General features: G+C 45.4%; 1 protein-coding gene across 1 annotated transcript in view; it reads left to right on the forward strand.

Annotated features, from left to right (window-relative positions):
• Positions 1-15,186, forward strand: part of SHANK1 (SH3 and multiple ankyrin repeat domains 1) — a 129,110-nt gene that overhangs the window by 96,248 nt on the left and 17,676 nt on the right. Inside the window, exons 18-19 of the mRNA XM_029585256.1 lie at positions 9,871-10,006; positions 14,402-14,482. Coding sequence (XP_029441116.1) covers positions 9,871-10,006; positions 14,402-14,482 — 217 coding nt within the window. The remainder of the gene's footprint in view (positions 1-9,870; positions 10,007-14,401; positions 14,483-15,186) is intronic.

Consider the following 15,186-nt stretch of genomic DNA (forward strand, 5'->3'; position numbering starts at 1 on the left):
ATAAAACGAGAAGCTTGGGAGTGAGTGACAAGGTGGTGACCTGGATTGCAAATTGGTTGACGGACAGAAGACAATGTGTGACGGTAAACGGAACCTTCTCTGAAGAGAGAGCGGTTTTAAGTGGTGTACCGCAAGGATCGGTGTTGGGACCGGTCCTGTTCAATATCTTTGTGAGCGACATTGCGGACGGGATAGAAGGTAAGGTTTGTCTTTTTGCGGATGACACTAAGATCTGCAACAGAGTGGACACGCCGGAAGGAGTGGAGAGAATGAGACGGGATCTAAGGAAACTGGAAGAGTGGTCGAAGATATGGCAGCTGAGATTCAATGCCAAGAAGTGCAAAGTCATGCATATGGGGAGTGGAAATCCGAATGAACTGTATTCGATGGGGGGGGAAAGGCTGACGTGCACGGAGCAGGAGAGGGACCTTGGGGTGATAGTGTCTAATGATATGAAGTCTGCGAAACAATGCGACAAGGCGATAGCAAAAGCCAGAAGAATGCTGGGCTGCATAGAGAGAGGAATATCGAGTAAGAAAAGGGAAGTGATTATTCCCTTGTACAGGTCCTTGGTGAGGCCTCACCTGGAGTACTGTGTTCAGTTCTGGAGACCGTATCTACAAAAAGACAAAGACAAGATGGAAGCGGTACAGAGAAGGGCGACCAGGAAGGTGGAGGATCTTCATCGCATGACGTACGAGGAGAGATTGAAGAATCTAAATATGTACACCCTGGAGGAAAGGAGGAGCAGAGGTGATATGATACAGACTTTCAGATACTTGAAAGGTTTTAATGATCCAAAGGCAACGACAAACCTTTACCATAAGAAAAAAATCAGCAGAACCAGGGGTCACGATTTGAAGCTCCAGGGAGGAAGATTCAGAACCAATGTCAGGAAGTATTTCTTCACGGAGAGGGTGGTGGATGCCTGGAATGCCCTTCCGGAGGAAGTGGTGAAGACCAGAACTGTGAAGGACTTCAAAGGGGCGTGGGATAAACACTGTGGATCCATAAAGTCAAGAGGCCGCCAATGAAGAGTGGGTGACTCGCCAGAATGATGGCTACTGCCTGGAGACAATACCCTTATTCAATAAACATACACATGGTTACTGTGACTCCAACATCACTCTAAGCTTCAACAGCAAGAGGAAATGTGGAAAAAAGGATTTGCACTCACAAAGACGGGAGTAGCTGGCTTGTTACGGCGGTTACTACCCCAAACCAAATATCCAAATTACTACCTCCACCTTCCTCTATTCCTGATGCCTTTCAACTAGCTTGATCACTCCATTCTTATACTTCACTTCAATGCATATCCAGCATAGTTCTCTGCTTCAACAGCAGGGGAAAAGAAAAACTGTTACTTCACACATCCAGCAGAGCTCTCTGCTTAAACGGCAGGGGAGAAGAAAAAAGGATTCACACTCACAAAGCGGGGAGTAGCTGGCTTGTTACGGCGGTTACTACCCCAAACCAAATGTGCCTGATACTTCACTTTCAATGCATATCCAGCATAGCTCTCTGCTTCAACGGCAGGGGAGAAGAAAAAAACTGATACCTCACGCATATCCAGCATAGCTCCCTGCTTCAACGGCAGGGGAGAAGATAAACAACCAATAAGGGCTGTATAACATAATCTGGGTAAAAACAAATAAGCATGGGTGTAGCTTGCTTATTGCGGCGGTTACTACCCCTACTACCTCTAACTACTCAAGCTAGATATTTCACTTGGATGCAGCTCCATCACCGCTCTCTACATTAATGGTGGGGGTGGAAGGGAATTAGAACCAAGAGCTAAGAGAAACAGATAAGTATGAGAAAAGAAATGAGGGAAGCTTGCTGGGCAGACTGGATGGGCCATTTGGTCTTCTTCTGCCGTCATTTCTATGTTTCTATGTTTCTATGATAGCATTAGACAGCAAAGGCAAGCTTTAAAAATTGAGTTTTGAGGCGCTTTTCAGAAGCGAAAGTCTTCCTCTGCCCTGATCTCTGTAGGAAGAGAGTTCCACAGGTCAGGACCAGCAATTTAAAAAATGTGTTCTCTAGACTTAGAGAGACGGGCCACCTTCAGGGAATGAATTTCTAGGAAATGCAACTGAGAGGAGCGAAAAGTTTGAGATGGTAAATATCTCCGTAATGCTTCGGACAGGCACGAGGTGGAGCGACCATCAAGTGCTTTGAAGATGAGAGTCCAAATCTTAAAATGTAAGCCAACCAATCGGGAGCCAGTGGAGGGCGGCGTATACTGGAGAAATGTGTGCATTAAAGGGAGAATCCAGTATCATGTGGGCTGCTGAGTTCTCAATGAGTTGACGTGGTCTGGGGTGGGAAGAGCGTACAACAGATGAGTTACCATGCAAAGGTCAGGAGAAGAGAGAATCGGCTTTAGTGGCCTCAAAAGACGAAGCTTGTGGAATGAGGATTGAATCGAGGATGAATCGAGGATGAAAAGACAAGGAGGAGTTACTGAAGCCCCTAGATTGCGGGCTTAAAATTTTAAATAAAAGAAAAATGATTTAGAAAGGGTCTTTAGATGTTCTTTGAAGAAGCATTTGGATGAGTTAGAAAGATTTTCGTTGCATTCTGTTGTATTATCTTGTTTTATGTTATAGTGTGATTGTACAATTGTAATCTGCGCTGGACAGATATTGGGAAGCAGCGGAATAGAAGAGTTTCTAAATAAATAATCAGGATTGCAAGTCCTTCAGATGAGAAGCAGGTGGGGAATTCAAGTGGTTCTGAGTGGGAAAGTAGGACAATCTGTTTTTTGGAGCTTCTAGGCAAGATTGTTGTCAAACAGCCAATTCTTTATCCAAGCCAGGCAGGATGATAAATGACTGAAAGCCTTATCAAATGTAGATACAATAGGAAAAAAGAATTGTATGTCATCTGCATAGATCGAACAGGGCCAGTGCTTCCATTAAGCGAATTAGGCAGCCTCCTAGAGCGCCAAAACTGCCAGCGTGACCCTTAGGCCAATCGAAGATAGAGAGGCCATGGCAGAAGACTAGATGAGGCCTGGGTGGAACCCATCCTACCCGTGATTGAAGACGAGCAGGAGAGAGGCCCAGGAGAGTTGTGGGTGGAGGAAGGAGAGAGACTGGGGAGGGCTGCGGGTGGAGCCCATCCTACCTGCAGCTGAAGACAGGAAGGAGAGAGGGCTGTGGGTGGAGCCCATTTCACCCACAGCTGAAGACAGGAAAGAGAGAGGCCCAGCAGGGTCACTGACAGAGCTCATCCTACCTGCGGCTGGCTGAAAACGGAAGAGAGGCCCAGGCAGAGCCTATCTCACCTGCGATCAAAGATTGGGAAGGCTGCCTGAGAAGCTCATTCCACACACAGCAGAATATGATGAAGAGAAGGCCAGGCCTGGAGTGAGATATAACAGATGGGGGCTGAAGGAGGAAGAGGCTGCTGTTGCATGTGTTTTGGGGGGGGGGGGGGGGGGATGGGTGAGTAAAATAGCATGTGTGTGTGTGATTGAAAGGATATATGTTTATGAATGAGCAGATGAATGTGATTCAAAGCATGTGTGGAGAGAGCAGGTATGTGTGAGACAATGTGTTTGTGAATCAAAGCATGTGTGGAGAGAGCAGGTATGTGTGAGACAATGTGTTTGTGAATCAAAGCATGTGTGGAGAGAGCAGGTATGTGTGAGACAATGTGTTTGTGAATCAAAGCATGTGTGGAGAGAGCAGGTATGTGTGAGACAATGTGTTTGTGAATCAAAGCATGTGTGGAGAGAGCATGTGTATGTATGTTAATGTGTATCAGGCCAATTCAGTAAAGTGTGCGGGAGAGCCGGCACTCCGAGGCGAGCGCCCGTTCTCCCAACGCGCGCCCAGGCACCTTTCCTGGGCACACGATTCAGTATTCAAATGAGGGCCCGTTCTAATAAGGAGGCACTAGGGACACTAGTGCGTCCCTAGCGCCTCCTTATTGTCAGAAGCGGCGACTGTCAGTGGGTTTGACAGCCGACGCTTAATTTTACTGGCGTCGGTTGTCGAACCTACTGACAGCCACTGGTTCGGAAAATGGATGCCGGCAAAATTGAGTGTCCATTTTCCAACCAGTGGGCAGAATTTTTTTTTTTAAAGATTTTTTTATTTGTTTTTTAAGATTTTTTTATTTTTATTTTTGGGGCCTCCAACTTAATATCGCTATGATATTAAGTCGGAGGGTATACAGAAAAGCAGTTTTTTCTACTTTTCTGTACACTTGCTCGGTGCCGGCCGAAATTAACTCCTGCCTTTGGCAGGAGTTAATTTCTGAGAGTAATTTCTGAGAGTTAATTTCTGAGAGTAAATTGTAAATTTACTCTCTGGCCGCACAATTTACTTTCTGTATTGAGCCTGACTAACTAATAGGCTCATCAACATGCATTTGCATGTGATGCACGCTATTAGTTTCGGGGGGTTGGCCGCGCGCTTTCCACGTGCTATTATTACCCCTTACTGTATAAGGGGTAATAATAGCGCGTCGAAAACGCGCGTCCAGATGGGGGCTAATGGTGCGCTCAGCCTGAGCGCACCATACTGAATCGGCCTGAAAGTGTGAATGTGATTGAGAGCATGTCTGTGTGTGAATGAAAGAGCATGTGTCTGTGGGTGAGAGAGGAGATAGTTTTTGTGCAACAATAGTGCCCCAATCACTGCTAATTCATGACAGTCTCAGAGCTTCTGGAAATCTAAAGTTCCCAGGTATGAAGAGAGGGTAATTAGTTTTATCCTTATTAATTTTAAATATTGCTTTGGCTGTTATTTGATGTGTCTGCTGTATTTAAATATTTTATTGGTATTTGGAACATTTTTATGAGTTCTTAATTTTTGGATGTTATTCTATTCATCAGCTGTTTTGAAATATTTATCCTTTTTGTTAGGATGATTTTACTATTATGATTATTGATTTGTATTTCTTGATTTTATTGTTTGATGTTTTAGAAGGAATGGTGATGTTTCTGTTTTTCCATTATTGCACTGCATACAGAGTCAGTTTGTCTTGCAGGTTCCAGTTCCATTTTTGTCTGGACATTTCTATTTATACTTTATGATCTCCTTATTCTGTATTTGGTGAGGGTTTGTCTGTGTTCTGCATGTGTGACTGAGGTGAGGTATTCTGCTTGGCTTGTTCTGCATTCCTAATAGGAGGTGTATTGGTGTTTTTGGGCCTGATGTAATATTTTCAATGTTGCCTTTTCATAGGTAGGATTATTACTTTTTGAATGCTGGCAGTTAGTGCTGTTTTGGTATGGGAGGTTTACTACATTGTAACTGTAATTCCATTTATTCTTGGCTTTCTGAGGGCCAAGCCCACACCCAACATGCATTACCATAGGCCTAATACCAGATAGGTTCCAATTTCTTCTTTATAGAGTTTTTTTGGTTGGCACCACAGCAGTGCATGTAAATATAATATATTTATTGTTATAAGTAATATTTTTACCTCAAAAGACTGTACTTGGTCCTTTTTCATGCCGTGCAGGGTTTTATTTATTTGTATTCCGCTTTTTGGCACTTCAGAGCGGAAAAATCTGTTAATATAAATGCAAATTAAAAATAAATTGTGTGTGTGTAGGATGCAATCATTGGGGGGGGGGGGGGGAGGGGGGAGTGCCAAGCTGTGTGGTTTGCCTTGGGTGCCTAACACCCTTGCACCGGCCCTGATCTTCAGTGACACATCAAGATGACATGGTACAGAACATAATGGCGCTGGGTACATATTGAACAACAAGGAGTAAGAAGAAGAAGAAGAAGTGCCATCAATGTTGTGATTGGAAGAATATCAAGATAGAACAGTAGAAGAAATGCTCAAAGATTTCAATCTGTTGAGTAAGATGGTGTGGCTGAAAAAATGTCCAGCAGAGCCAGAGAGAATGTTTTCCCAGCATCAAACTCAAGACGGATGATGTCAAAGCTAGATACTAACAAAGACTCGGTGTTGTGGAATGGATGGAAGCCAAACTGAGAATTATCGAGAAACCCATTTAAATCAATATACTCCTGTAACTGAATGAGCACTAATTTTTCCTTGATTATAGAAAGAAGGGGTAGATTAGAGAAGGGGCAATAGTTAGCAGGATCAGTGATATCAGCATTGGATTTCTTAAGAAGAAGACAAACAACTGCTGATTTCACAGAAGAGGGAGCCAGACCCTCGGAGAAAGAGGAGCTGAAGATTTTAGCTATAACATCCCCTATGTCAGTATGAAGCACTTTAATTAGAGCAGAGGAACATGAATTAAAAGGACAAAAGTGTCCTTCATTTTACCTAACAGCTCTACAACTTCAGAGGAGCAGGTGGGTGCAAACTCTGTCCAGGAGACTGGAACACATGGTTCGAGTCTTCATGGTGTGGAAATTGGCACTGATTTGATTAATTTTGAAGTGAAAGAAAGAGGCAAACGTTTCACAAGTAGAGGAAGTGGAGGGTAGGGTGGATGAACTAGGAACAGGGACCAAAGAGAGTGAACAATACAGAATAGTTCACGTGCTTGAGAGGTGGCGGTGAGGATGCAACCAGAATACCATTCTTGTCTGGCTTGATCTGTCACTACCTTATAAGAGTTCAACTTAGCACTGTAAATGGAGAGATTAGAGTCACTTATTTTTACTCCAAAGGCACTCAGATCTAAGAAACTCCCTTTTTTTGTGTGCGCAAAGAAGCAGAAAACCAAGGAACAGTATTATGACAAATAAAGTTAAAAAGCTTCAAAGGAGCTAGAGCGTCTAGAGAAGTGTGAAGAGAAGTTTGCCAATGGTTCACTAAGTTAGTGACGTCATGCACACTAGGCTGCAGGAGCTCTGGCACCCTGCCAGAGCGCAGCTGCTCTGTTTCTATGGGAGGTTTTCTAATCACAGAGCATGGATTGGTTAGTCCATGACAGGGACTGATAGAAAATGATCTGACCAAAAGACTACAGTGCAGAAGGTGTTTAGTGGACTTACAGCCCAAGCTGTAGTGGTGAAGATCAGGTCCAGAGTGCAACCCATCTTATGGGTTGGTTGATGGATCATTTGGGATAGTCTAAGAGCACTCATTGATTGTAAAAAAAAAAAAAAAAATCCCAGCAAGTGCTGGATAGAGGGGAACCATCAATATGCAGGTTGAAGTCACCCAAGATGATTGCATTCCTGGCATCCACTCCAGTGGTGAGTAGGGTATCAATGAAAGGAGATAACCTCTCAGGAAAGGAGCCAGTATAAAGGAGAGTTTAGTAAAAGAAATTCCACTGGGGCAATGTCATATACATGTGTGTGTGTGTGTGTGTATGTGTATATATGCATGTCTGTATATGCATGTATATGTTTACATGTCTGTGTGTATGTATATGTATGTTTGTGTCTATATGCATATATCTGTGTGTGTGTGTATATATGTGTTTGTGTGTATGTGTGTGTATATACACATGCATATGTGTATGTCTGTATGTGTTTGTACATCCCTGTCGGGTTTGTGCAGGAAGAATGGAATAGGGAAATGTGTAATGATAAAAAAGTAACAGTGATCAAACCACTGAAACTTCAAGTAGTTTTGGATACAGTCTCTTCCCGGGGCGGTGTCCCAAATTGTGTGTATATTTAGCTACACTGAGGGGAGGCATTCCCGGAGGCAGTGTCCCACAACTTGTGCACATTTAGCCACATTGAGGAGCGGCATTCCTAGGAGCAGTGTCCCATAACATGTGTACATTTAGCCACATTGAGGGGAGGCATTCCCAGGGGCAGTGCTCAACAACACGTATACATTTATCCACATTAACAGGAGGCATTTCTGGGGATAGTGCTCCACAATACATGTACATTTATCCAGATTGAAAGAAGGAATTCCTGAGGGCAAATTTCCACAACACATGTACATTTATCCACATTGAGGGGATGCGTTCCCAGTGGCAGTGTTCTACAATGTGTGTACATTTAGCTACATTGAGGGGGAGGTGTTCCTGGAGGCTGTGTCTCACAGCGCATGTACATTTAGCCACACTGAATGGAAGTGTTCCTGGGAGCGGTGTTTTACTATCAGGCCGATACAGTACAGTGCGCTCCGGTGGAGCGCACGGTTAGCCCAGGTTTGGACGCGCGTTTTCGATGCGCTAGCTGTACCCCTTATACAGTAAGGGGTAATAGCGCGTCGAAAACACGCATCCAACCCCCCCCCCCCCCCCGGAAACTAATAGCGCCCGCAACATGCAAATGCATGTTGCGGGCGCTATTAGTTATTCCCGCATGATACAGAAAGCAAAATGTGCAGCCAAGCCGCACATTTTACTTTCAGAAATTAACACCTGCCCAAAGGTCGGCGTTAATTTCGTCCGGCACCGGGGAAGTGCACAGAAAAGCAGAAAAAACTGCTTTTCTGTGCACCCTCCGACTTAATATCATGGTGATATTAAGTCAGAGGCCCCAAAAGTAAAAAAAAAAAAAAAAATCGGCCCGCGGGTCGGAAGACGAACGCTCAATTATGCCGGCATCTGTTTTCCGAACCTGTGGCTGTCAGCGGGTTTGAGAACCAACGCCGGCAAAATTGAGCGTCGGCTGTCAAACCCGCTGACAGCTGCCGCTCCTGTCAAAAAGGAGGTGCTAATTTGCATAGGCCACCCTCCTGAATCGCACGCCCAGGAGAGTGGCCTGCGCGTGCGCCGGGAGAGCGGGCGCTTGCCGGCTCTCCCGCGCGTTTTTCTGTATCGGCCTGTATGTGTGTACATTTAGCCACATTGAGGGGAGGCGTTTCTAGGGATGGATGTAGATGGGGGAGGGGAATAACGTGCAGATTGCATTTTCGTCTCTATTTGTGATGTTTCTACAGAACAAGAATGTTCGCATGTTTGTGGGTAAAGTGAAAACACCTGCGTGTTTTCGCTTTCCAAATTGGTGCAAAGTCGATGAATTAAACATTTGGGAATTGCCCCGACAGTGTTACCTAGACAGTAGGAAAATCAGAAATGTGAGGCATGACAGCATTAATGTCAGGATGGCTCATCGGGTCCCTCTCCCAGGAAGGCCTGAGTCATTCTGGAGAATAAGATCCTTCCCACCTCAGCAGAAGAGGGTGTTCTCCTGGCTAGACACTGGGACCAAAGAGAGAGAGCTCTCTCCTTTTACTTTAGGGCAGGATTGAGAGGTGCTGGGATCTGCCCTCCACAGATCAGCCCTGCTGTACCAGGCAGCTTGGAGCGCTGAGCTGCCGTGGCAAGGACTGAAATATCAAGTGGCCCATAGTCTGTGCTGCAGGTATGCAGAGAGGATCAGGAGCTGCTGCTGTCTCAGCCAGTTAAAGATCTTATGTAATTAAAACGGTAAAAAGCAGCATAGCAGAACGAGGAAGTTGTCTCCCAGGGAACAGAAGCTGGTACCTAAAGCCTTCGAGATGAAGGCATGGACTGCGTTGCTGCTTGGCTGCAGACCGTCTCTCTCTTTCTGCCTGGCTCACTTTCTGTTGGGTTACAATGATAAGCTTCCTGTGACTCCCATCTCTTCTCTTCACACTGCTTATAGTGATGCACCAACAGTGTGGAAATCTTGGAGGGGCAAGAGAGAATGGCAGATCTGGTGCCTCTCCTCCTGCTCTCTCATCAAGATCGGCAGAAAATGGAGATGGGGAAGGGTGGGGAGGGAGATGGCACATCGTCCTGCACAATATGAATGAGTGTCCATGCCCAGAGAGCACAGTGCCTGTGGGGGCGGATTTAAATGCAGCGCCCATGGAAGTGGCACCGGTGTCAAGTTTGGATCAGTAAAGGTGCTAACAGAACGACCCTGTAAGGCTCAGTAGATTCTGGGAGGATGTCATGTGAAGGTTGTGGTCATGCATGGTGGCAGGGAGTCCTTTCATGGTGACGCAATGCCCCTTAATGCCTGTGTTCTCTGTCTGCAGGTGAATGGGCACAACGTAGTGAAAGTGGGACATCGCCAGGTGGTAAATATGATTCGTCAGGGGGGGAATAACCTAATGGTCAAAGTCGTCATGGTTACCAGAAACCCCGAGATGGAGGAGGCCATGCGGAAGAAAGGTACTGTAGGAGTCATTTTATCCCGTGTGCCCACCTTTCCCAAATCTCCCCATTCTCCCTTCTCTCATCTCTCCACTTGAAAGTGACCCATAACAGAACGGATGGAGATCAGGAAGCTGGCAGTCAAACAAAAGCAGAATTTATAGGCAAGCCGTCTCGGAGACCAGCTTTTCAGGCCCCTTGCTGCAGTAAAAATAAAACATGAGGACATAATAAATAAACAAGTGTGTACATCTGAGATTGAGGCCCAGGCCAGATGGCCCTTCCCTCCTCTTATCGGCCTTGCTTTCAGGTTGTATTAACTGCCCCTAGCCTTTCTTGGTATTGTGTACAGTAACTAAGCTGAAGCCTCTATTCTATAGACTGGAAGAGTTCAGCTCAGGTGTCCCAGACAGGCACGAATTGGAATGAACGTGGCTTCAGGGGGCAGGGTAGGGAAGGGCTGTGTCTGTATGGTACAGGAATTTGAATTGGTGTGACTGTAGAGGGCAGAACATAAGATATGCCATACTGGGTCAGACCAAGGGTCCATTGAGCCCAGCATCCTGTCGCCAACAGTGGCCAATCCAAGTCACAAGTACCTGGCAAGTACCCAAACATTAAACAGATCTCAAGCTACTATTCCTTATTGATTAATAGCAGTTTATAGACTTCTCCAAGAACTTATCCAAACCTGTTTTAAACCCAGTTACACTAACTTCTGTAATCACATCTTCTGGCAATGAATTCCAGAGCTTAATTATGCACTGAACGAAAAAGAATTTTCTTTGATTTGTTTTAAATGAGCTACTTGCTAACTTCTTGGAGTGCCCCTTGGTCCTTCTAATATCTCAGAGAGTAAGTAACCAATTTACATTTACCTGTTCAAGTCCTTTCATGATTTTGTAGATGTCTATCATATCCCCCCTAAGTCTCTTCTCCAAACTGAACAGCCCCTTACTTCCTTAGCCTTTCCTCATAGGGCAGCCATTCCTTGCCCTTTATCATTTTGGTAGCCCTTCTCTGTACCTTCTCCAGTGTAACTATATCTTTCTTGAGATGCGGTGACCAGAATTTCACACAGTATTCAAGGTGCGGTCTCACCATGGAGCGATACAGAGGCATTATGACATCCATTGTTTTATAACATTCTGTTTGCTTTTTTGATTGCCACAGCACACTGGGCCGATGATTTCAATGTGTTATTCACTATGACGCCTAGATCTCTTTCCTGGGTGGTAACTCCTAAGATAGAACCTAAAATTGTGTAACTACTGCAAGGGTTATTTTTCTCTATATGCATCACTTTACACTTGTCCACATTAATAAGAACATGCCATACTGGGTCAGACCAAGGGTCCATCAAGCCCAGCATCCTGTTTCCAACAGTGGACAATCCAGGCCATAAGAACCTGGCAAGTACCCAAAAACTAAGTCTGTTCCATGTTATTGATGCTAGTAACAGCAGTGGCTATTTTCTAAGTCAACTTAATTAATAGCAGGTAATGGACTTCTCCTCCAAGAACTTATCCAATCCTTTTTTAAACACAGCTACACTAACTGCACTAACCACATCCTCTGGCAACAAATTCCAGAGTTTAATTGTATGTTGAGTGAAAAAGAACTTTCTCCGATTAGTTTTAAATGTGCCCCATGCTAACTTCATGGAGTGCCCCCTAGTCTTTCTGTTATCTGAAAGAGTAAATAACCGATTCACATCTACCCGTTCTAGACCTCCCATGATTTTAAACACTTGATGAATCATATCCCCCCTCAGCCATCTCTTCTCCAAGCTGAAAAGTCCTAACCTCTTTAGTCTTTCCTCATAGGGGAGCTGTTCCATTCCCTTTATCATTTTGGTTGCCCTTCTCTGTACCTTCTCCATTGCAACTATATTTTTTTTGAGATGCGGCGACCAGAATTGTACACAGTATTCAAGGTGCGGTCTCACCATGGAGCGATACAGAGGCATTATGACATTTTCCGTTTTATTCACCATTCCCTTTCTAATAATTCCCAACATTCTGTTTGCTTTTTTGACTGCCGCAGCACACTGAACCGACGATTTCAATGTGTTATCCACTATGACCCCTAGATCTCTTTCTTGGGTTGTAGCACCTAATATGGAACCTAACATTGTGTAACTATAGCATGGGTTATTTTTCCCTATATGCATCACCTTGCACTTATCCACATTAAATTTCATCTGCCATTTTGATGCCCAATTTTCCAGTCTCACAAGGTCTTCCTGCAATTTATCACAATCTGCTTGTGATTTAACTACTCTGAACAATTTTGTATCATCTGCAAATTTGATTATCTCACTTGTCGTATTTCTTTCCAGATCATTTATAAATATATTGAAAAGTAAGGGTCCCAATACAGATCCCTGAGGCACTCCACTGCCTGCTCCCTTCCACTGAGAGAAAATTGTCCATTTAATCCTACTCTCTGTTTCCTGTCTTTTAACCAGTTTGCAATCCACGAAAGGACATCGCCACCTATCCCATGACTTTTTAGTTTTCTTAGAAGCCTCTCATGCGGGACTTTGTTGAACGCCTTTTGAAAATCCAAATACACCACATGTACCAGTTCACCTTTGTCCACATGTTTATTAACCCCTTCAAAATAATGTAGGAGATTTGTGAGGCAAGATTTCCCTTGGGTAAATCCATGCTGGCTGTGACCCATTAAACCATGTCTATCTAAATGTTTTGTGATTTTATTCTTTATAACAGTTTCCCCCCGGCACTGAAGTCAGGCTTACCGGTCTATAGTTTCCCGGATCACCCCTGGACCCCTTTTTAAATATCGAGGTTACAATTGCTACCTTCCAGTCTTCAGGAACAATGGATGATTTTAATGATAGGTTACAAATTAATTGACATAGGTCTGAAATTTCATTTTTTAGTTCTTTCAGATCCCTGGGGTGTATACCATCCAGTCCAGGTGATTTACTACTCTTCAATTTGTTGATCTGGCCTACCACATCTTCCAGGTTCACTGTGATGTGGTTCAGTTCATCTGACTCGTCACCCTTGAAAACCATCTTTGTAACCGGATTCTCCCCGACATCCTCTTCAGTAAACATCGAAGCAAAGAATTTGTTTAATCTTTCCGCGATGGCCTTATCTTCCCTAAGTGCCCCTTTAACACCTCGATCATCTAATGGTCCAACCAACTCCTTCACAGGCTTTCTGCTTTGGATATATTTTTAAAAGTTTTTATTATAAGTTTTGCCTCTATGGCCAACTTCTTTTCAAATTAGGATAGACATAACAATAAGAGAACAGTTGTCAGGATGGTTGTATTGATATGGGGAAGAGTTATGTGGTAGGATTGGGGATGGTTGTGTCTATAGGATGCAGGATTTGGGAGGACTGTAAATGTAGAGAGCATTATTGGATGAATGTGGGGACAAGATTGGGGATGAATGTGTTTTTAAATGGCAGGATTTGGGGGATAGGTGTGACTGTAGGCAGCAGGACTGGAGATGTGTGATTGCCTGGGGTAAAATTGGGGATGGGTGTAACTGTCAGGCGTTGGATTGGGAATGAGTGTGTCTATAGGGAGGAGGATTGGGATGGGTGTGACTGTAGGGGGCAGAAGCTGGGTGATTGTAGGGAGCAGTGTTAGGATGGGTGTAACTGTAGGGAACAGTGTTAGGGATGGATGTGACTGTAGGAAGCAGGATTGGGGATGTGTGTGACCGTAGGGGACAGCATTAGGGATGGGTGTGAATGTAGGGGGCACTGTTAGGGATGGATGTGACTGTAGAAGCTGGAGCAGGGGTGACAGATGGGGGTAGTGTTAGGGATGGTTGTGACTGTAGGGGCAGAAGCTGCAACGGGTGTGACTTTAGGGGGCAGTGTTAGGGCTAGGTGTGACTGTAGGTAGGAGGATTGGAAATATGTGTGACTGTAGGGGGCAGAGTTAGGGATGGTTGTGACTGGGGCAGTGTTAGGGATTGCTGTGACTGTAGAGGGCAGAAGCTGGAGCAGGTGTGATGGAAGGGGTAGTGTTAGGGATGGGTGTGACTGTAGGGGGCAGGATTGGGAATGTGTGTGACTGTAGGGGCAGTGTTAGGGATAGGGTGACTGTAGGTAGCAGGATTGGGGATGGGTGTAACAGTAGGGAGAAGGACTGGGAATGTGTGTGACTGTAGGGGGCAGTGTTAGGAATGTGTGTGACTTTAGGGGCAGTGATAGGGATGGGTGTAACTCTGGGGCAGTGTTAGGGAAGGCTGTGACTGTAGGGGGTAGTATTAGGAATGGATGTGACTAGGTAGCTATATTGGGGATGGGTATGACTGTAGGGGGCACTGTTGGGGATGGATGTGACTGTAGGGGGCAGCATTAAGAATGTGTTGTTTTCCTATACGCTGTGAATTTTCTGTTTTATCTACAACCCTTCCAGTGCCACAACAGACGAAGCGAGTTACTCCCCCTGCGATTTCAATGCGTTCCAAGTCTATGACATCCGAGCTTGAAGAGATGGGTGAGTCTCGAGTCTAAGCTTGCTAACTTCCTTGCCCTGCCCTCCCAGTTCCATCACCTCCTCACCCCTCACAGCTCTGTGACTCCTTACCTCTCCCTGCCCTCCTAGCTCCATCACTCCCTAACCTTCCCAACCCTCACAGTTTCATAAGAACACAAGAAGTTGCTATACTGGGTCAGACCAAGGGTGCATCAAGCCAGCATCCTGTGTCCAACAGTGGCCAAACCAGGCCACAAGAACCTGGCAAGTACTCCTTACCCTCTCCTTATCCCTTCCCTGTCCCATCACCCTTACCCCTTTCTGCCCTCTCAGCTCCGTCATTCATTTGTCCTCCCCAATCCTACCTTGTCTCCCACTCTCCACCCATGCCCCCTGCTGCCTTCTCTTCACCATGTGCTCCCTGCCTCCTAATCTTCCCTTCCTGCATCCACCTCTCTCTCCACCTTCTGCCCTTCACCACCTCCTCTCCACAATGTCCCCGATCTCCTCTCCATCCTGTGCCACCTTTATCTCCCTTTCTCCACCCTATGCCCCCCATCTTCCTCTCTCCACCCTCTGCCCCTACCTACTGCCTCCCTTTCTCCTTGTGCCCTCCCTCTCTCCACCCGGTGCCCCTGCCTCCCTCTCGCCATCTTCTGCCGGTTGCCCTGGATATCTGTGTGTCAGCTATCTGCTGTAACTCCCTGAGACTCTCTCAGGGCTTG

This window comes from Rhinatrema bivittatum, chromosome 19 (assembly GCF_901001135.1).
Source record: "Rhinatrema bivittatum chromosome 19, aRhiBiv1.1, whole genome shotgun sequence".
NCBI classification, from domain to species: domain Eukaryota; kingdom Metazoa; phylum Chordata; class Amphibia; order Gymnophiona; family Rhinatrematidae; genus Rhinatrema; species Rhinatrema bivittatum.